Source organism: Microcaecilia unicolor, chromosome 8 (assembly GCF_901765095.1).
Source record: "Microcaecilia unicolor chromosome 8, aMicUni1.1, whole genome shotgun sequence".
Lineage (NCBI taxonomy): Eukaryota > Metazoa > Chordata > Amphibia > Gymnophiona > Siphonopidae > Microcaecilia > Microcaecilia unicolor.
Window position 1 is genome coordinate 12,827,729 of NC_044038.1, and position 23,696 is coordinate 12,851,424.

A 23,696-nucleotide genomic window follows, 5' to 3' on the forward strand; every position below is an offset into this window, starting at 1 on the left:
TCCCTCTGACATTAGAGCTGAACTTTTCTTGTCAAGATTTAAATCACTATTACGAGCTCGCTATTTCTAGCAGGTGTTTTAATTTCCCCAACACTTAGATGTTGCCGTTCACGGCCTGTGCGACCTTTTGGAGATTCAGGCCCTAGTTCCTTTTTTTTTTTTTTTTTTTTAAATGTCTGTATAAGATGTGAGTTTGTTATTTCCTGTTTTAATTGGAGGCCCTTTCCGTTTCATTTACAATTTATTGTTTGTAAACCGCTTTGATCTTTTGTTAGTAAAGGCGGGCTTATCAAATTTTACAATAAACGTAAAACATGTCTCAGAATTCTCAAGACATCGAAGACACATTTTGATTGAGAGCATTTGAACACTGTGAGTTCAGCATCCTCCACTGCTCCTTCCGCGGTTTGTGTGGGAAGGCTGACGTGGACAATTCAGTCTTCTTGGTTCCCATTAAAATAGCAAATTTTCAGGAGTACAAATTGCAGACTGTGTTTTGATGCTTTCAAAAAATTTTGTTGCACCTTTAGCAAGTTACCTGCTTTTTGATGCATAATTTCAAAAGCAGCCCAGGCGAAGAAACGTCTTTTGGAGTAGAGGGGTGTCCTAATGGTTAGTACAGTGGCCTGAGAACCAGGGGGACTGGGTTCAATTCCAACTGCAGCTCCTTGGGACTCTGGCCAAGTCATTTAACCCTCCATTGCCCCAGGCACAAATTAGTACCTGTATTTAATATGTAAACCACTTTGATTGTAACCACAGAAAGGTGATATATCACATCCCATCCCCTTTCTCTTCCACACAAGCTGATCACTAAAGAAAAAAAGAAGTCAATATATTAAAAACTGTAAAGACTGTGAAAATGGCTAATTGGTTAAAAAAAAAAAAGGGATGTGACAACATTTTGAAGGCTTTTTTTGTACACTCTGAGGCCGCCTGGTCTACTTATCAGTGATTCAAACTGCAGTATTCCCATTCATGCTCAGTAGAAAACCAAGCCAGTCTTCTCTGGGTCACGTTCTGTGATTTGGTAGCTTCCTATGATAAACTAAGATTTTGTGAGTCTTAACAGTCAAGCATGCTTTTTTTTTTTTTTTTTATTGCTGTTTTTGTAGGGAGAAACGTGATGAGAAAAGTAGAAGTTTGGCAAGAAGGGGGCCAGGAAGGCCCAGGAAGAGAAAGCATGGATCATGTGCTCTGTCGCCCCCTATGGAGAGAGGGAAGAGTGACTATAAGAGCAGAAAGTAAGACCTGGAGTCTGAAAAAGATGGGAATATCAGGTGCACTAATTATGTAGGAGAAATGTAGAAAAGAGATTAGTCTTTTAGCTGATCAAAGAAGTGCATAGACTTTGAACACAAAACTTGCACTCCTGGAGGATAATTTTATAAACTTTCCTATGCAGAATGTCAAAAATGCTGGCTGTTTTATTAAGGCTACTCTATCCTTCTTAAACGTATTTCTTTCCTTCAGAGAAAAAGGAATAGGATTTTCATAATGGGATCTTGCCAGGTATTTGTGACCTGGATTGGCCACTTTTGCTGGGCTTGATGGAAACAGGAGCAGCCTCCACGGCGAATCAGAGCAAAAGTAGAGGCTGACAAATGTGCAAACCGATAGGATTTATTCAAGCCAATCAGCTTCTTCTCAGAGAAAGTTGTTTGTGACCCCTCAGGCAGGCGCTTTTGGCACCGTAACACGGACCGTGTCGGGTCCTTGATATGAATATTCTGAATAAACTGTTTCTTGATATTATCTCCCTATTGGTTTGCACATTTGTCAGCCTCTACTTTTGCTGTTTTGCTGGGCTTGATGGACCTTTGGTCTGTCCCAGTATGGCGGCAATACTTATGTACTTATAACAGAGGCTTTACCATCCCTTATTAGTAGTAATTGTTAGTATCAGTGGCGTTCCTAGCCTGGATGGCACCCAGGGCGGATCGCCGATGCGCCCCCCCCCCTTGGGTGCAGCATGCACCCCCCTGCTAAATGACACCTCCCCCCCTCCGGCGAAATGACCCCCCCCGGGTGCATGCCGCTGAGGGGGGGGTGCCGCGACGCGCGCCTGTCGGCTCCGAGTTCGCTAACTTCGCACGTTCCCTGCAGCTCCCTCTACCCCGGAACAGGAAGAGGGAGCTGCAGCGAACGAGCGAAGTTAGCGAACTCAGAGCAGGCGCGCGCCATGGCACCCCCCAGCCGCATGCATTTGGGGCGGACCGCCCCCACCGCCCCCCCTTGGTACGCCACTGGTTAGTAGGGATTACTATCTGCATATATAACAAATCACTCCTATCTGTACCCTCCTCCTCCTCCACCACCGCTAACTCCAGACTCCGCCCCTTCTGCCTCGCATCACCTTATGCCTGGAACAGACTTCCCGAGCCCATACGCCATGCGCCCTCCCTGCCCATTTTCAAATCCTTACTCAAAGCCCATCTCTTCTTCCTTGCTTTTGCCGCCTAACCACCTTCCCCACTCATGATACCTATACTGACTACTTAGCTTGTTACCTTTAGATTGTAAGCTCTCTTGAGCAGGGACCGTCCTTCCCCATGTTTAAACTTGTACAGTGCTGCGTAACCCTGGCAGCGCTATAGAAATGCTAAGTAGTAGTAGTAGTAGTAGTAGTAGTATAATCACCAGATCCTCATTTCAAAACACTTTTTCAAGCTTATGGACTTTTCTTTCTCAAAAGTATTCAAACCTTTTTTTTAAACCCTGCTAAGCTAACTGCTTTTACCACATTCTCTGGCAATGAATTCCAGAGTTTAATTACATGTTGAGTGAAGAAATATTTTTCTTTGGCTTGTTTTAAATTTACTACATAGTAGCTTCATTGTGTGCCCCCTAGACGTTGTATTTTTGGAAAAAATAAACAAGGGATTCACGCCTATCCATTCCATTCAGTATTTTTAGACCTCTATCATATCTCCCCTCGGCTAACTCTTCTCAAAGCTGAAGAGCCCTAGTCACTTTAGCCTTTCCTCATAAGGAACACATCCCATCCCGTATATCATTTTGGTTACCCTTCCCCTCTACCTTTTCTAGTTCCACTATATCTTTTTTGAGATGCGGTGACCAGAATTCCACACAGTATTCGAGGTGCAGTCACACCATAGAGCGATACAAAGGCATTATAACATTCTCATTTTTGTTTTCCATTCCTTTCTTAATAATTCCTAAAATTCTATTTACTTTCTTAGCCGCCACTGCACACTGAGCGGAGATTTGGACGTATAATCAGCGATGACCCTTAGATCCCTTTCCTGGGTGGTGACTCCCAATGTAGAACTTTGCATCACGTAGCTATAGTTCAGGTTCCTCTTTCCCGTAGGCATCACTTTGCAATTGCTCACATTAAACTTCACTTGCTATTTGGATGCTCAGTCTCCCAGTCTCGTAAGGTCCGCTTGCAATTTTTCACAATCTTCTTATGATTTTTCCCAATCCCCTTGTGATTTTTCACAGTCCTCTTGCAATTTAACAACTCCGAATAACTTTGTGTCATCAGCAGATTTAATTACCTCACTATTCCCATCTCTAGATCATTTATAAATATGTTAAAGAGCAGCGGCCCCAGCACAGACCCCCCCCCCCCCCCCCCCCCCCCCCCCGGGGAACCCCACTATCTACCCTTCTCCATTGAGAATACTGACCATTTAACCCTACTCTCTTTCTTTCTTTTAACCAGTTTTTAATCAAGAATAGGACATTACCTCCTATCCCATGACTTTCTAATTTCGTCAGGAGTCTTTCATGAGGTACTTTGCCAAATGTCTTTTGAAAATCCAGGTACACAATATCGACTGGTTCTCCTTTAAAGCATCTGTTATAAAGATCCTATTTTTCTGAAGGAGTGACATTGGTTTAAGAAAGATATACTTGTGATTAGACTAGGTTATTTTAATGGTAATATTTATTTCTTACCTTGGAAATTAATTGTAACTGTATTTTAAAATTATTTTTGAAGAACGTTTATTGAGAGCAAAATAAATTCAATAACATTACATAGCTCCGGAAAAGAACCAAACCAGTAGCATAAGCTATCAAAAGTAAACAAGTTAAACAACCAGAATGTTCCTCAGAGTAACTTGACTAAGACGTATATGCAGTCTTAAATCCCCCATTTTTTTTTGAATTTTACATCTTACTAGTAAAGACCCCACCCCCGCCACACACACACAGATCTAACATAACCTGTAAGAAAAGAGAAAAGAAAGAAAAAAGAGAGCATTATTTTACTCAGGGCCGTGCCTAGGGTCTCTGGCGCCCCCCTGCAGACTATCAGTTGGCGCCCCCCCCCCCCCCCCCCCCCCCCGGTGAAAATGATCGCTCACCACTTGCCACACTGACAGGAATTGTCAGCAATATTCTTAGAAACAAATTGCTATACATTGCAAAATAAGATAGCAGATGTAAATTCTCAAAGTGGACATATTCCAAATGCTAAAATGAAAATAAAATGATTTTTTTCTACCTTTGTTGTCTGGTGACTTTCTTTTTCCGATCATGCTGGCCCAGTATCTGAGTCTGCTGCTATCTGTCCTCTTAACTCCATTTCCAGGGCTAATTTATTTCTTTACTTTCCTCCTTTCTTCTTCATTTCTTGCTCTATATCCATTTCCAGCAATTTCTTCTCTCTCCCTGGGTCCTGCCCTCCCATCCATGTCCATTCTTGTCCCTCTCTGCCCTTCCCTCCTCCATCCATAGCTAGCAATCCTCCTCTCTCCCCTCCCCTCCATTTCCAGCAAATTGTCCTCTCCCTGGGCCCCCATGTCCATCCTTGTCCCTCTCTGCCCTTCCCTGCTGCATCCATAGCTAGCAATCCTCCTCTCTCCCCTCCACTTCCAGCAATTTGTCCTCTCCCTGGGCCCTGCTGCTGCCCTCCCATCCATGCCTGCCATAGGCGGTCGGTGGCCCAACTGTTTGGGGAGGCTAAAGGGGGCGGGGTTAGGGGTGGGCCAGGGGCGGAGCTTACCTCCATAAGTGTTTGACAACACACAGAAAAAAAATAAGTAAAAATAAAAGTCACAGTTAATACCTTTTATTAAATTTAGATATTAGATATGTATCATATGTCAAAGAATAAAGTGGTTGCTCAAAGCATATACTAAACACAATCGCTCAACTGCAAAACACTAAGCACAACTTTGTGCAAAAACACACTCAGAACCTTACTGTACCATAAATATTACACTGGGAAGACCCTAATACACCAATATACCACCATACGGAACATGCAGACCGTCAACAATATGAAACAAGGGATCATAATATCATGATACGTGTAGAGCCAAAAAACACCCTTTTAGGGTGGCTAGTGTTCACAATGAGCTCCTTTTATTAACGACCATATGTAGATCCTTCAAGAGGTAGTGTGTCATGATTTACGCTGTACACCCTTTCTGGTGTTTTGGTGCCAACTTAGTAAGGCCAACACACAATCTCTCCACTGCAAAACACTATATACAAACTTGTGCAAAACACACTCATAGCCTTACCAAACCATAACAGCACTAATTCCAAGGACAGAACGAGCTACAACCTTTATGTGTGGAAAGGCAGCACTATAATTATACCGGGCTCTAAAACACCAGTACACAACCTAGTGAAACCAAAATAAACAAAAAGGGCTGCAAATACTTCACGCTAGCAGAATACTGCATCTTGATCACACATGAAAAACACATGGCTTAACAGATATGAAGGCAAAATACAAGAAGTCAGACTCAGCATGCAGCAATACTAGAAACATTAAAACTTACATGCAAAATATCACAGATGTACATTTCCAAAAGCTGACATATTCCAATTAATAAATTTTGAATAAAAAATGTTTTCTACCTTTGCTGTCAGAGCATTTAGTTTTTCTATTAGCTTTGGTCCCAGTGTCTTCTTTCCATTTGATATTTTTTTCTCTCATCATGTCCACCATCTTTCTGTGTCCTTATGCGTCCTGTCTACCACCCTATCCTTTCTCCAGTTTCAACATCTGCCCTCAAAGTGTTCCAATCCAGCCTTTAAATTCAGCAATTCCCCTCCATCCATATAAAGCATTTCTCCTCACTCCCCTCCATCCATGTGCATCTACAACCTTTGTCTTCTCTTCCCTCCATCCATGTCCAGCATTTCTCCTCTCTCCCTTCCACTCCATCTGTGTGCATCTCCTTCCTTTATCTTTCCTTCCCTCCATCCTTGTCCAACATTTCTCCTCTCTTCCCTGCCCTCCACTCCATCCATGTCCAGCATTTCTCCTCTCTTCCCTCCCCTCCATCCATGTGCATCTCCTTCCTGACGTCCCTCCCCTCCATCCATCCATGTCCAACAACTCTCCATTCTCCCCTTCCCTCTCCTCCATCCATCCACCCATATCCTGCAAATTTCCTCTCTCCCCTGTCTCCATTCATCCATCCATGTCCATAATTCTCCTCTCTCCCTTGCCCTCCCCTCCATCCATCCATCCATGTCCAGGAACTCTCTGTTCTCCCCTGCCCTCTCCTCCATCCATCTCCAGAAAATTTCCTCTCTCCCCTGTCCCCATTCATCCATCCATAGTAACATAGTAGATGACGGCAGAAAAAGACCTGCATGGTCCATCTAGTCTGCCCAAGATATGAGTTTATCTTGAATTTGTACCTGTCTTTTTTAGGGCACAGACCGTATAAGTCTGCCCAGCAGTATTTCCCGCCTCCCAACCACCAGTCCCGTCTCCCATCACCGGCTCTGGTACAGACCGTATAAGTCTGCCCTCCCCTATCCTAGCCTCCCAACCACCAACCCCTCTTCCCCCCACCTGCTCCGCAACCCAATTTCAGCTAAGCTTCTGAGGATCCATTCCTGCTGCACAGGATTCCTTTATGCATATCCCACGCATGTTTGAATTCCGTTACCGTTTTCATCTCCACCACCTCCCACGGGAGGGCATTCCAAGCGTCCACCACCCTCTCCGTGAAAAAATACTTCCTGACATCTTTTTTTTTTTTTTTTTAATTATTTTATTTATAAGTTTAACAAATTATTACAAGAACACTTGGTTCCTGACATCTTTTTTGAGTCTGCCCCCCTTCAATCTCATTTCATGTCCTCTTGTTCTACCGCCTTCCCATCTCAGGATCCCATCTTCCCATCTCCCATCATCCATGTCCAGAATTCTCCTCTCTCCCTTGCCCTCCCCTCCATCCATCCATGTCCAGGAACTCTCCGTTCTCCCCTGCCCTCTCCTCCATCTATCTCCAGATAATTTCCTCTCTCCCCTGTCCCCTCGATCTATGCCCAGCAATTCTCCTCTCTTCCCTGCCCTCCCCTCCATCCATCCATGTCAGCAATTCTCTCCCCTGCTCTCCCCTCTCCCCTCCTGTCCAGTGATTTCTTCTCTCTCCCTGCCCTGCATCCATACATGGCCAACAATTCTCCTCTCCCCTGCCCTCCCCCCTACATGTGGCAGGCTGCAGCTCTGGCTCTCCCTCCTTCCTTCCTTGGTTCCCGCTCTGGCTCCCCGATCGGCAGCCCCCCCCCCCACGTGTTTTAACCTTTACTCTCCGACGTGGGAGCGATGTCAATCAATGAAGAACGTAGAACAGACTCGCTTCCAGCTTCTCTCTTCACACAGTGTCCCGCCCTCGCGGGAACAGGAAGTGCATCATCGCTGACGCTGAAGGCGGGCCACTGTGAAGAGAGAGAAGCTGGAAGCGAGTCTGTTCTACGTTCTTCATTGATTGACATCGCTCCCACGTTGGAGAGTAAAGGTTAAAACACGCGGGGGGGGGGGGGCTGCCGATCGGGGAGCCAGAGCGGGAACCAAGTAAGGAAGGAGGGAGAGCCCGAGCTGCCTCACAAAAGCGCTACGCTTGTGAGGGCAGCAGGGAAGTCCACGATTGGGCTGGGGCGCCGGGGCGAGGGTAAGCACCGCGGCGGCGCCCTCCAGAGGTGGGCGCCCCCCTGCGGCGCTTACCGCATCGGCACGGCCCTGATTTTACTTGTGGAGGAGGCGAAACAACAATGCAGAGCACATATGCAGATATCTGATAGGTCCTGAGACATGTAAGGGGCTTTATACAGAGTAGAGACCAGAGGGGTCACCCACTACAGAGTCCTGCAGAAAAAAGATCCCCATACTTTGTCCCACATAGGCAGCACCTTTTGACGTTCAGCTGCTAATCTTTCTGTTGTTCAAATGTACCATATTCTACTTGTCTCCAACAGCTGGCTATAATCTCTCTAGCAGCATCTAAACAATGAAGCAGAAAGGCTGCTTGAAATTTAGAAGCCCCTGGAATAGATCCATTCAAAAGAAAAATCCCCGGGTCCCAAGGAATTGTAAGACCCACCCACAACCCGATAATGTATTGTAAGGATTTCCAAAAATGTTTCACTTGATGACAAAACCACCAAATATGGCCCATGATTCATCTTTCACCACAATTCCTCCAGCATAGTGGGGTAACTGCAGGTAACTGCCTATGGTTATATCGATTTTATTAAGGTAACATGGGCATACAGAACCAGCCCTAGTAGCGACAAATTCTCATGTACAAATTTACATAGTTGTGCGTCAATGCACATATTTTTTTTAATAAAAATGCCTCCCCAGCTCCCCCTACTGTCCACCTCCAGGAATGTACATATAAGTGCATGTGATCTTATTGGTGGGCGTGTAATCAGCCCCACAGTTTAATAGAGAACCCATATCTGCATGTAAAAAAAAATGTTGTATACATAGAAAATGCTTTATAATACTAATACCATTAGTATTTGACTGCCATTTCTTCACTCACTGTAGGGTCTTCAGCCACTGGGGATTAAGTGCTTCTAAAGTGCTTCTTTTCGAACTAATATTTGGGTTTTAGATGTGGGTAAACTGACATTTAGACTTATATATTCCATGAACATCTAAATCCTGATTTTACAAATCTGGGATATACACATCTACAATTCTAAATTGTGCACATGGCAAAGGGGTGTTGTCTGGGCATTTTTTGGGCAGGATTGGGGTGAGCCTAAAAATGTAAACTTGTATTCTCCATTTCAGAATGCATGTCTGTGACCAAAAAAGTTTGACGTTGGGATTTACACTTTCTATCCGGGGCATTTAGATTACAGAAACATACTTGTATTAAGTAGTGCTGCAGTGTAGACTTAGAAAAGGTTCAAAGAAGAGCGACCAAAATAATAAAGGGGATGGAACTCCTCCCATATGAGGAAAGGTTAAAGAGGTTAAGGCTCTTCAGCTTGGAAAAGAGACGGATGAGGGGAGATATGATTGATATCTATAAAATCTGGAGTGGAGTAGAACAGATAAAAATGAATCAATTTTTTACTCTTTCAAAAAGTACAAAGGCCAGGGCACACTCAATAAAATGACATGGAAATATTTTTAATACAAATAGAAACAAACATTTTTTCACTCAACAAATGATTAAGCTCTGGAACTGTTTGCCGGAGGATGTAGTAACAGCAGTTAGCTTACCTGGGTTTAAAAAAGGTTTGGACAAGTTCCTGGAGGAAAAGTCTATAGTCTGGTATTGACAGACATGGGGAAGCCACTGCTTGCCCTGGGATTGGTAACATGGAATGTTGCTACTTCTTGGGATTCTGTCAGGTACTTGTGACCTGGATTGGCCACTGATACTGGGCAAGATGGACCATTGGTCTGACTTAGGGTTACCATATGGCTCCAGAAAAAGGAGGACAGATTGAGCCAGTCTGGGTTTTACTTCCATCAATGGAAGCAAAACCCAGACTGGATCAATGTGTCCTCCTTTTTCTGGAGCCATATGATAACCGTAGTCTGACTCGGTATGGCTATTCTTATGTTCCTATGTAGAGATCAGGGGAGGTCGTCCTTAATCCCCAGTGGTTGATGTGTCCTCCCCTCCTTCCCTCCCTCCAAAAGTGAAATTGGGAAGGGATACTGGGCTCTGTAGCAGCTTCAAGATAAATAAATGTTTATGATTCTAAAATGGCTGACATAACAGTTTATGTTCAGGCACGTAAACACGGATGTTCCTATTTCATTATATAAATGTTTATGTGCCTGTTTTGGTCCCTTTCATATTTTAGATGTCTATGTTTCTAAAATAGATGGTTCCTGTCTTTTCAACCAGAGCATAAATGTCCTTTTCACTATGGGCCCGATATTCAGCCAGCAGCGGGCAGCGCGTTTGCTCTCTACCACTGGCATTAAACCCAGTTATTCAATGCCAGGCCATTTCCGGCGACCAGCATTGAATATCTGGGTTTATTTTGGCCGCTAAAAAGTTAACTGTGTCGATATTCAGCGCTAACCGGTTAACTTTTTAGTGGTCAAAGATAAGCTGCGATTTAAGTGGCCTCTTGTGACTTCTCAACATAGCTGGTTTGGCGCTGAATAGCCACGCCTAACTGGCTATGACGTGATGTGGAGGCGTATTTTCAAAGCACTTAGACTTACAAAGTTATACAGTAACCTATGGAACTTTGTAAGTCTAAGTGCTTTGAAAATGAGCCCCTATAGAGCCAGTTAGAGGGAGATTCTATATATGGCATCCAAAAAAAATCAGCACTGAAATCAGCGCCGACTAAGCGTATTCTATAATCGGCACCTAGATTTAGGTGCCGATTATAGAATAACCCAGGGGCGTAGCTATGGGGGGGGCACGGGGGCCTGGGTCCCCACAAATTTCACCTGGGCCCCTGGTTTGGCTGGTGGGGGTCCCCAACCCCCACCAGCCGAAGCCTTCTTCAGCTCTGGTCTCTGGTGCAGCTGCGTTCCTGCCCTGCTCTTCTTTCTTTCTTGTTCTTCCTGTGCACGCTGACGCTCCTTTACGTGAAACTGAGAAGGAGCGTCAGTGTGCACAGGACAGGAGGAGCAAGAAGAAAGAAGAGCAGGGCAGCGAATGCGGCTGTGCCGGAGGCCGGCGCTGAAGAAGGCTTCAGCTGGCAGGGGTTGGGGACCCCCACCAGCAAAGGTATCTGTGAGGCGAGGGGGGGGCAAAGAGGTGAGGCGTGGTGGTGGGGTGGTGGCGGCGGCGGCGGGGTGGCACTCAAAATGTGCCCCCAACCTCGGGCTCTGGCCCCCTCCCACCGTAAGGTCTGGCTACGCCCCTGGAATAACCTTAGTTGATATCTCACCACCTAAAACTACTCCCATCCATTTACGCCAATGAAAACATGGCATAAATCCCGGTGCATACATTTACGTACACTGAACCGTATTCTGTAACTACACGTGTAAATTTCAAAACACCCACGAAATGCCCATTACCGTGCCCCCTTGTTGCCTGTGCACGTTAGAAGTTTGGCGCACTTGGTTACAGAATACGCTTAGCGAGTAGTGCGTGTAAATTCTAATCGGTACCAATTACTGCTCATTATTATCTGTTCAGTGCTGTTATCAGCGCTCATTAGCTTGTTAAGTTACTCACATTGTTGTAGAATCTGCGCCATATAGAATGTGGGGGTTGGCCGCTAGCCTGTAAGTGGGATGTTTAGCAGGAGATAGCCAGTTATCTCCTGCTGAATATCCGCGGTTAGATGCTTAAAAGCTATTTAACTGCCCAGGAAATAGTTTTGAACATTGGAGGGGGGGGGGGGGGGGGTATGTATTTTAGAACAGGGTCTATGTTGACAGATCTTTTTCTAAATTACTAACGGAAAATGTCGCTCCATGCCCGTTTCTTCTGTTTTATCACTTGCATAAACGGTTTTTATGCACCAGAGACCATAATGGTAGTTTTGCTCACGTGTTTCTTTTGAGAAATGTTTATGGCAAATCTCACGATCACCCAGAGACAGGCACATTGATATCATCTCTCTTCAACGTAATGCATTTTGAAGCTGATTTCAAGCCAGTGTAAAAATTCCAACGAGGCTGAAAGTGGCTTAGCTGGTAATTTAAAATTGTTTGAAATAAGTTTCCCCAAGGAGCCTGAGGAACTAAGACAAGCCAGAACTGTGGTGTAAAATAGTGACGAGGTTAACTCTGTTTCAGTGGCTCGCACTCTAGTTTTCAGACTTGGTAAACTGTGGATAAGATTAGCAACGTTCCTTCCTGCATTGAGGGTCAGAAGAACATTTTCATGTGATGCAACTTAGGGACCGATGACATCAGTGTAACACCCAGACGTACAAATGTGTGATACACGGTGTCATGCATATATTAATCTCATCAGACTCTGTCTGTGGTCCTGTCTGATGACAGTGCCTGAGGACGGCAAACCATCTATAGCGTGCTTTTTCATACAAAAACAACTATTACTTTGAAAGCTACAGGATACCCTCTGGCATTAACTGCCTGCAAAAAAAAACCAAAAACAAAACAGGTGGCTGAAACTAACTTTTGTGGCGCTGCCTGGATTCAAGATTTATCATGCGTGACTTATTGCGAAGCACTTTAGTATGACAACTGGGAATCCTACATGAAATATTTCAAAATGGGATGAAATTTTAGCTCACACTTTTCAGTCATACTGTAGCTGAAGACAGTGGAGGAGTGGACTAGTGGTTAGGGTGGTGGACTTTGGTCCTGGGGAACTGAGGAACTGAGTTCGATTCCCGCTTCAGGCACAGGCAGCTCCTTGTGACTCCGGGCAAGTCACTTAACCCTCCATTGCCCCATGTAAGTCGCATTGAGGCTGCCATGAGTGGGAAAGCGCAGGGTACAAATGTAACAAAAATAAAATAGATACTATTGGAGATTCTACATGGAATGTTGCTACTAATGGACATTCTACATGGAATGTTGCTATTCCACTAGCAACATTCCATGTAGAAGCCTGCGCGGCCACATTGGTGATCTGCAAGGGCCGACTTCTACATGGAATGTTGCTAGTGGAATAGCAACATTCCATGTAGAATCTCAAATAGTAGCAACAGTGAAGGAGTGGCCTAGTGGTTAGGGTGGTGGACTTTGGTCCTGAGGAACTGAGTTCGATTCCCGGCACAGGTAGCTCCTTGTGACTCTGGGCAAGTCACTTAACCCTCCATTGCCTGCCGCATTGAGCCTGCCATGAGTGGGAAAGCGCGGGGTACAAATGTAACAAAAATAAAAAAAATTCATGTTTGTAAATTGTGCCCCTTATTTTCCTGCAAATGACGATGCACAGAGAGGAGAGCGAGCACATTGGTGTCTGGAAATAGGTCGGTCTTGTAGGGCCTAGGACAGGGCTTCCTAAATGTGTCCTGGGGATCCCACAGCCAGTCAGTTTTCAGGATATCCATAGTGAATATACATTTGCTCCAAATTTCAGGGGTAAATCTGCAATAATTAGCCCAATTGCATTTAAATATCTATATTAGGGACTAATATTTCATTTTTTATCTGTTATACCAATAATAAACCTCATATATACTTATTCAACTGTTAATTAATCCTATTTTATCATTGTTGCGTATTCATACAAAAAATACAAAAGAAACAAATACAGTAAATCACAATTTCCAAAGAGGTACAAAATTCAAAATACATTAAAAAAACACTCAAAAAATACAACATTCAGAACAGACGATGTCCAACTTTAATCCTCTATACCATCATGGATGCGAAGTGACAGTCTCAGGCATAGATATATAAATGAGTTGTGTTCTAAATTTTCCATTTCTTGCAAGAGTCAGTAAATAATCAACCGTTGTAATAATTCATTCCAAACTCTGTATAGGCAAAAAAAAAACAACATATAATGTAAAATGAAGGTTTCACTTGTGACTGATCAGATTCCCAAGCACTCCACTTCCGGAACTAAAATGTTCACAGCTGATTCAGATGACCAAATTCAAACAGATATCTCAATGCCGCACGTCACGTGAGCGAGTGTTCCAAACGTTCACGCCAAACAAATCTCCAAGAGTATATCTGGTCCCAACTGAAATGTTCACCGTTGAATCGGAAAGCTGAATTCAAACAAATTTCTCAGTGTCGCACATCATCTGAGTAAGTGTTGCAAACATTCCGACAATAGTGAATATACATGGGATACATTTGTAAAAACTGGAAACCCAATTGACCTTTTGCATTTTCATTGTGCATATCCTAAAAACTCGACTTGCTGTGGGGTCTGGAGGACAGATTTGGGATGCACTGGCCTAGGGGTCCATTTACTAAGGTGTGCTAATGGATTTAGTGTGTGCCAAGTATCACGCAGCCCTTAGGTATATATCAGGATGCACAGTGCTTAGCGTGCACCATATCTGTTAGTGTACCTTGGAAAAAGGACCCCTAAATAAAAGTATTACTGTACAGAGAATTGTGTAATCCTAATTGTGTGAGAGAGATCTCAGCAGAAGGAATTTGGACATATATGTACATGTCTGTGACTTGGTGTCAGCATTAACATAGTAACATAGTAGATGACGGCAGAAAAAGACCTGCATGGTCCATCCAGTCTGCCCAAGACAAACTCATATGTGTATACCTTAACTTGAATGAACTACCTCCAGTTTTGGTGGAATTAGCCTTTAAATTAAAGGGTCATATTTTTCACCTTTCTCCTCCACCCCACCTCCCTTAGCATGAAAGATCCAGAAGTCCATAAGTTCTGCATTTTCTCCTTAGAGGCTCGACACAAACCTGTGATTATGTGCAATGTTATTTTCGTTAAGATGTACCTTTTCTTTTCAGTACTCACTACATACTTGAATGGACTGTCGTTTTTATCCATCTTTTTTTTTCTCTGTTATCTGACTTTCAGGCTAAGCAAATCCTTGCTGCTTTCAGAAGACTCTGAGACGGGGGAAGGGATGAGGAAAAGATCAAAAGGGGCATTCGCTGAGGAGGAGGATGAGATGGAAGGCGTAAGTGGAAAAATGAAAGGGAGGAGTCAAAGCTGGGATGAGCATGAAGGATCATCAAGTTTTCCAAATGAGGTCAGTACACATGTGATTATATAGGAATCCATGTGAGGGGGGTCATTTTATTAAGGTTTTTCTATGCATAAAAGCCAGTTTTAAGTACAGACAAGGCCTTTTATAAAACTGGGCAGCTTTAGTCTGTAACCCCTTCCCAGGCTCACACTTGCTATACGGCAATGAGTCAATAGTCACATCACCAAAAACTCTGATGTGGATTCTCCATTGTACAGAAGGGCCTGAGATGTGGTCTGGTATCTCCACCATCTCTGTGCCAATAACCAAGTCAATACCCAATGGCAGTGTTCCAACATAAAACTTTGTTGAAGCCGTTCTTCAACATGAAAAAATGTGGCACTGTGTACATTCTTTTCTTGTGACATCCATGCTGCAAACTGAATGGTAAATTAGTGAAAGTATGTTCCTTCCATAACGCTGCAAGGCTGAAAGCTGTTGAGGTCAAGAAAGCTTGCTTGCCAGCCTTAAGCAACAAGCAACTGTAAAGGTCTCTGGAGCCTGTGATACTAAACACCTTGATTTCTCCGGTAGTGGTGGAGCTTACAGTAGAGATAGTGAGGCCTTGTGTGGAAAAATCAGTATGTTTCTGATGAAATGATGAAGAAAACTGATTCAGAATCAGTTTCCATGATGCATAGTTTTCCAGTTATTTTTGTTACATTTGTACCCCGCGCTTTCCCCACTCATGGCAGGCTCACTGCAGCTTACATGGGGCAATGGAGGTTTAAGTGACTTGCCCTGAGTCACAAGGAGCTGCCCGTGCCTGAAGTGGGAATTGATCTCAGTTCCTCAGGACCAAAGTCCACCACCCTAACCACTAGGCCACTCTTATGTTAACTAAGGCCATCTTCTTTTGAATGGAAGATTGTCATAATTCTCGTTGGGCATGGTTGACAAAACAGCTTTGTGGGTCTAAGTGTGGAAAAAAAAGACATCTACTCTATAAGTAGGATTCGTCAGTGTTGCCTGTGGTGTCTTTCCCATGCTTCTCCAGGGATGGAGTAGATTTGGTTTTGTTCAAGACAGATTCATGATGTGACCAAAAATGACACTGGAATCCCCAGTAAACTCTGCAAGACACTTGCGAAGTCTGTGTGTTGTGCTAGACAGTTGACAGTGTTTGATCCAGGCATTGGGTACAACACAATGCTCCCCTTTTAAGAGCAGACACCTGGGTATCTGGACTTCTTGTTCATAAGTACTTCATGAATGTTTATTCAATTCAAATCAGGTCTTATATACCGCTAATATCCCGTTTAGGGTTTGGTTCGGTTTACATCATCTGGGGGACAGAAGTTGGTACAATATTATAGATAGGATATTGGGTGAATACAATCTTGTTGGTTACATTCAAGGTTATCTAACTAATGCTATAACACTATCGATTTTCATGTAAGTAGTTCTGTAGTCCATCGGGGGACTGAGGAGTGGTGATTGTTATGTAGCAGAGAGGTGGGACGAGGTACATTTTTAGCATCTTCCAGAAACTGAGGTAGTTTGTCTCTAGTCTCGTAGCCAGAGGGAGTGAGTTCCATAATGAGATTCCTGATACATAGTAGCATAGTAACATAGTAGATGACGGCAGAAAAAGACCTGCACGGTCCATCCAGTCTGCCCTACAAGACAACTCATGTGTGCTACTTTTTGTGTATACCCTACTTTAGTACATAAGTACATAAGTACATAAGTAGTGCCATACTGGGAAAGACCAAAGGTCCATCTAGCCCAGCATCCTGTCACCGACAGTGGCCAATCCAGGTCAAGGGCACCTGGCACGCTCCCCAAACGTAAAAACATTCCAGACAAGTTATACCTAAAAATGCGGAATTTTTCCAAGTCCATTTAATAGCGGTCTATGGACTTGTCCTTTAGGAATCTATCTAACCCCTTTTTAAACTCCGTCAAGCTAACCGCCCGTACCACGTTCTCCGGCAACGAATTCCAGAGTCTAATTACACGTTGGGTGAAGAAAAATTTTCTCCGATTCGTTTTAAATTTACCACACTGTAGCTTCAACTCATGCCCTCTAGTCCTAGTATTTTGGATAGCGTGAACAGTCGCTTCACATCCACCCGATCCATTCCACTCATTATTTTATACACTTCTATCATATCTCCCCTCAGCCGTCTCTTCTCCAAGCTGAAAAGCCCTAGCCTTCTCAGCCTCTCTTCATAGGAAAGTCGTCCCATCCCCACTATCATTTTCGTCGCCCTTCGCTGTACCTTCTCCAATTCTACTATATCTTTTTTGAGATACGGAGACCAGTACTGAACACAATACTCCAGGTGCGGTCGCACCATGGAGCGATACAACGGCATTATAACATCCGCACACCTGGACTCCATACCCTTCCTAATAACACCCAACATTCTATTCGCTTTCCTAGCCGCAGCAGCACACTGAGCAGAAGGTTTCAGCGTATCATCGACGACGACACCCAGATCCCTTTCTTGATCCGTAACTCCTAACGCGGAACCTTGCAAGACGTAGCTATAATTCGGGTTCCTCTTACCCACATGCATCACTTTGCACTTGTCAACATTGAACTTCATCTGCCACTTGCACGCCCATTCTCCCAGTCTCGCAAGGTCCTCCTGTAATCGTTCACATTCCTCCTGCGACTTGACGACCCTGAATAATTTTGTGTCATCGGCGAATTTAATTACCTCACTAGTTATTCCCATCTCTAGGTCATTTATAAATACATTAAAAAGCAACGGACCCAGCACAGACCCCTGCGGGACCCCACTAACTACCCTCCTCCACTGAGAATACTGGCCACGCAATCCTACTCTCTGCTTCCTATCTTTCAACCAGTTCTTAATCCATAATAATACCCTACCTCAGATTCCATGACTCTGCAATTTCTTCAGGAGTCTTTCGATTTGTACCTGTGCTCTTCAGGGCACAGACCGTATAAGTCTGCCCAGCACTATCCCCGCCTCCCAACCACCAGCCCCGCCTCCCAACCACCGGCTCTGGCACAGACCGTACAAGTCTGCCCAGCACTATCCCTGCCTCCCACCACCGGCTCTGGCACAGACCGTATAAGTCTGCCCAGCACTATCCCCGCCTCCCAACCACCAGCCCCGCCTCCCAACCACTGGCTCTGGCACAGACCGTATAAGTCTGCCCAGCTCTATCCTCGCCTCCCAACCACCAGCCCCGCCTCCCAACCACCGGCTCTGGCACAGACTGTACAAGTCTGCCCAGCACTATCCCCGCCTTCCAACCACCAGCCCCGCCTCCCAACCACCGGCTCTGGCACAGACTGTACAAGTCTGCCCAGCACTATCCCCGCCTCCCAACCATCAGTCCCGCTTCCCACCACCGGCTCTGGCACAGACCGTATAAGTCTGCCCAGCACTATCCCCGCCTCCCAACCACCAGCCCCGCCTCCCAACCACCGGCTCTGGCACAGACTGTACAAGTCTGCCCAGCGCTATAACCGCCTCCCAACCACCAGTCCAGCTTCCCACCACCGGCTCTGGCACAGACTGTATAAGTCATTCCCAGCACTATCCCCGCCTCCCGATCTTGACTAAGCTCCTGAGGATCCATTCCTTCGGCACAGGATTCCTTTATGCTTATCCCACCGGGAAGAGCGAGTTAAAGAAATTTATCACTGCTGCTTCTACTGCTAATTCCTTCCTCTTGTACACTTTGGAAGGCAAACTGTTTCTCTGCAAACAGTCAGTTTTTCAGGGTCTAATCACATAGGTCACATACCAGCTAATTCTGCATCATTTCTTCCAAGGTTAGGAAGTTACATGTTACGTCAGATGGCTTTGCTGTGGCCATGGATTGCATTTATATAAAACGTTGTGTCACGTTATCTCCAAGAGTCAGAGACAGGAATGCTCCTGCAAAGTAACACAGTAAATGATGGCAGATAAAAATTAAAAAGATCCATGCAGTCTGCCCAGAGAGATTCATCCAGTTTAGGGATATCCCTGTACGACCTCTCGGTGGGTCAAGCTTCTGCCCCACAGATAATGAATGCTAGAGTCTGCATTCTGTCTGCATTAGTTAGGACACTGGCCAGATAGAAGTCCAGCCTTACAGCAAGATTGTCCTGTTTGCTGGAGTTAACATTTCCAATTTGTCCATTAGGCAGAAGGCTCCGCTGACCTAGGATGCTTTGCAGAGATGATCATACCTCATTTTTTTATTATGTAAACCACTTTGCTATGTGCACCGGGAAAGGGAGATAGATGAGAGCAGGAGACTGGAGCTTGGAGATGGGTCTGATACTAGGGCTGGGAGGAGGGGGCTAGGGGCTGATGTGGGGACTGAGTATGGGCAATGGGAGAAGGCTGAGGGTGAGAAGGGGGCTCTCAGAGTGCAAGTAGAGAGGGAGAAGATTGGGAAGAAAGACTCAGAATGGAAGGAAAGAGGGAGGGAAGTGGTGAGAAGGGATGAGAATGAAGCAAGAGTGGTGAGAAGGAGAGAGGAGTGAGAATGGGAAAGACAACTTCATATATTACACAGTGTGGAAGGAAATACATTTTTCTTTCTCTATTGTTGCATAGTTGGTGGTTGCTCATTCTTCATTTGAGTCCGTCTGTATTCTTCAGGAATGACAGAGGTATTCTGCTAGAGTTTCGTTTCTGTTTAGGGATCTGTAGCAGTCTGACTTGTTCTGTTTTCCACAAAAGCAAAATCAGAATCTATATAAGAAAAGCCCAAAACAATAAATACATTTGTTCTGTTTTCCAGCAGGAAATGTGAAAGGGAGGCACTGCCCTTTATAAGCAGGATTTCTGCTAGTTTGAATCCTGGATGCTTGTTGGTGTATCCAGGGCCAGTTCAAGGGATTTTGGTGCCCTGAGCCAGAGTACATCAGTGCCACCACCCTCCCACCCCCTCCCCAGTGTTGCTTCCTTGCAAATCTAGCACCTCTCCCTCCCTCCCTCCCTTGTTCCAGCATTTCTCCCTCCCTCGGTCCATCATCTTTTCCCTTCTCTCATCTCTCCCCCGCTGCCCCCTCCTCACCACAGTTGTACACTTTTAGTGGGGTAAGTTGGAATTTACTCAGGTAAATAGCTTTGAAAATTATCCAACTGGTCAACGTGTCTACTGTTATTTGAATAATAATACTACTTCACTTATCCCTTATCCCTCTATTTTTCAGATTCTGGAAAAGAGCAGGAAGAAAAAGAGAACCAGTGATCAAGAGCAGTTAGCAAGCAAATTGGACAAAGCCTTGTCGCTCACCAAACACGACAAGCTGAAATCTCATTTTAAGTTTTCAGACATATGTGGAGGCAAACAGAGGTGTGGAGAAGGAGGCAACACAAAGTATATGACTCCCCAAGAGACCTTGCTGGGCAAGGATGGGCAGAAAAAAAGGACCAAAGGCTTAAGTTTGCCACTGAAGACCTCCAAGGAAGGTAAAAACAAAATGGCTGCCAAAATTAAGAAGATGGAGGTGGGGTTAAAGGTCAAGGGTCTGCTGAAGGCTTCTCATTCACCAGCCATTTCGGAAATTAGCAGCTACTCGTACAGTAAGTGACATTTAAATTTCATTTTATGCTTTAAAATCCTTTTCTATGCTCCCATAAGAGTGTTTCAGACTGAAACGCTATTCTGTGCTTTCTATTTCTTTTCCCATAAACATGTCAAGCAAAAAGGATGAACTGATAGATTTTAATTTATAGTAACATATAAAAGTTTAGATAGATAAAGAAATTAATTTGACGCAGTTGTTTGAATATGGCACTTGTTGAGGCTGGTCTGGTGGTTGATGTGGAAGACCTGGGGCCAGTTCCTGGGTCAGGTCTTCCATATTTCAAGCTGTCTCGGAATGGGAACACTGAAAAGTCAGTATTCCCAGCCTCTGCTGGGGTGGGGGTGGGGGGGGGAGCCCCACGCCCCTGTAAACGGTGGCACCCAATGGCCTTACTGAGGGCCCACTGTGGTTTGTGACTTGTAGCCAATGATTTTCACTGTGGTGGCTGGGGAGAGGTTATTAAAATAGGGGAAAATGATAGATAGTTGCCAATGAATACCTATAAGAGGTAATTTGATGACGTTATTACCACATGCTGGTGGCCACATACATATGTAAATGACCGACCAATGTAAAATTGTGCAGGTTGACATGATGGTGTGCAATTTGCTGGTAGGTACAGGGGTTGAGTTTGGGCAGAGTTCATAGGTGCAAGCATAGATTATAAAAAGTCTAATTTACACACATACGTAAATAATCTAGTCGCGGACATTTACACCTACTCTTGAGCAGGTGTGAAAGTCAAGGCCTGCAGCGTAGGTGCGATCTTCGCTGCTGTTGCTAGAATTTTATTAAGCCAGTAATCCCCGGATTCTATGTAGCATGCCTAGAGATCCGCCCTGAAATCGGCACAGATTCTATAACAATGTGCATAACTTAATTGGCTTTAACGACTTAATCAGCGTTGATAAGAGCTCTTAACAAGCAATCATGAGCACTAATTGGCAATGATTAGAATTTGCACACACACCTCGCTAAGCACATTCTAATGCAGTGAGCAAAAAGGGGCGTGGTTATGGATGGGGAAATGGGCGTTTCGTGGGTGTTCTGAAATTTACTCACGTAGTTATAGAATATGGCCCAGTGCACCTAAATCTATGCGCCAGGATATAGGCCATGTTTTCATCGGTGTAAATGGAGGCGCATAGTTTTAGGCGCTGAGATATCAACTAAGTGTATTCTATATAGTGTGGCTAAATCTAGGTGTCACTTATAGAATATGCTTAGTTGGCATTATTTCTGCGCCAATTTTTTAGGCACCATATATAGAATCTGCCCTTTAGGGCAATAAGTTAGTACACAAGTATTGCCATATTGAGACAGACCGAAGGTCCATCAAGCCCAGCATCCCATCTCCAACAGTGGGCAGGTCAGGTGCAATACAGTGATCGGTGTTGGGGAGGAGCCAGGAGTTGTGCGGGTGCCGGCAATATCTAGTACCGAGACCCGCATAGCTAAGCGAGTGAATTTAGGACAGCTCAAAAGCTATGTGGGCGCCAGCACTGAATGTCAACCGGGTCCCGCATAGGCTCCGGAGGCCATCCCCACCAAATTTGGGCCTTCGGGCACTGAGACTATTGTGGGCCCCCCCCCTCCATGCTTGTGCCCACCCCCTCCGTCACTGCCTGGTTGCCCGAATGGTCACTCCGCTCCTGTCTGGGCTAATCTAGCCGGCAATGATCAGCATTTAAAAAGATGTTGCCTGCTACTGGCTGAATATTGGCTAGATAGAATATTGTTAATGCCCATCTAGAGTTTACGCACATAACTTCAACAGTCTCGCATGTAAGTGCTAGCATTCTAGAACTTACGTACGCAATTGGCACCTAACTTTAGGGAAGCTGTTCTAGAATGCAGGGGTAGGCACCAGTTACCTTATTGAGTGTGATTCTGTAATGGGGGGCCCACTACAGGCACTGATCAAGCCACCTATGTTAAGCCTGGTCATTACAGAACAGTAGACATCTACTTTTCTTTACAGAGAACAAGCAAAAATGGTTGACAGTGCACAGGCATTAAGGCATGGACATTGGCGCCAACCCTATGAAATAAATGCCCGCACCCAGCTGTTAGCATGTATAGAATTCTATCATTTACATGTGTATCTGTGCTCTCTGCCCGTGGCCCAAACAAATTGCCCGTATACACTCCTTCAAGCAGAATATGCGCCAACAAATTATCACGTGTACTTTTCCGCTAGTCGGTATTGGACAAGAGGTCATTTACAAACTAAGCAGCCACCTATGCACGTAAATTGGTTGCCCCCTCCCATCACGCATTCTACTGCTATCAGCTAAGCTGGACCTGAACTCTGGAACTCTCTCCCGGTCAGTGTGTTCTTTCTAGCAAAAAAGGTGCCGGTACTCAAATGCCAGGCCACCCTTCAGGATTGGGGTGATCACTGAGAGACCCACCCCACAATAGCCAGGCCCCCTGCAACCAGTCACAGAATCTATGACAAGACAGAATTGGTGTGTAGAGCCTGAGCTCTATCATTAAAACTTGGGGTCCATGGATCAATTTTAACAGGCAATGGAAAAGGTGCCAGTACTCAGTACCCCCAAGTACCCCCTCAAAAAAAGCCCTGCTCCCGGTACATCTATCTCCGACTTCCGGCCTACCTATGTAAAGTTCAAGGCGGCCTTGAAAACTAACCTCTTTGAAATTGCATACTCTGTCACCCATTAATTTGTTCCTTCTCTCCCTTTCTTGGCAACTTATTATCTAGTTAATTGTAAACCGCGTAGAAGCCAACTTTTGCATTTTAAGTACATAAGTATTGCCATACTGGGAAAGACCAAAGGTCCATCAAGGCCAGCATCTTGTTTCCAACAGTGGCCAATCCAGGTCACAAATACCCGGCAAGATCCCCAAAATGTACATTTTATACTGCTTATCCCAGAAATAGTGGATTTTCCCCAAGTCCATCTTAATAATGGCTTATGGACTTTTCTTTTAGGAAGTTATCCAAACCTTCTTAAACCCCTCTAAGCTAACTGCTTTTACCACATTCTCAGCCAACAAATTCCAGAGTTGAATTACACATTGAGTGAAGAAATATTTTCTTCAATTTGTTTTAAATGTACTACTTTGTAGCTTCATTGCATGCACCCTAGTCCTAGTATTTTTGGAAAGAGTAAACAAGCGAATCACGTCTACCCGTTCCACTCCACTCATTATTTTATAGACCTCTATCATATCTCCCCTCAGCCGCCTTCTCTCCAAGCTGAAGAGCCCTAGCCGCTTTAGCCTTTCCTCCGATGCTAATTGTTTCCTTTGCCTGAATGTACCAACTTGTGGATGTTGTGTTTTCTCAATTGCAAAGTGGCTAATGGCGCTGTTTAGA

At 44.7% G+C, this 23,696-nt stretch overlaps 1 protein-coding gene across 1 annotated transcript in view; it reads left to right on the forward strand.

Annotated features, from left to right (window-relative positions):
• The window catches only part of TNRC18 (trinucleotide repeat containing 18), a 217,106-nt gene that overhangs the window by 130,654 nt on the left and 62,756 nt on the right, over positions 1 to 23,696 (forward strand). The window contains 3 exon segments of the mRNA XM_030212785.1: positions 1,116 to 1,244; positions 14,664 to 14,838; positions 19,973 to 20,345. Coding sequence (XP_030068645.1) covers positions 1,116 to 1,244; positions 14,664 to 14,838; positions 19,973 to 20,345 — 677 coding nt within the window.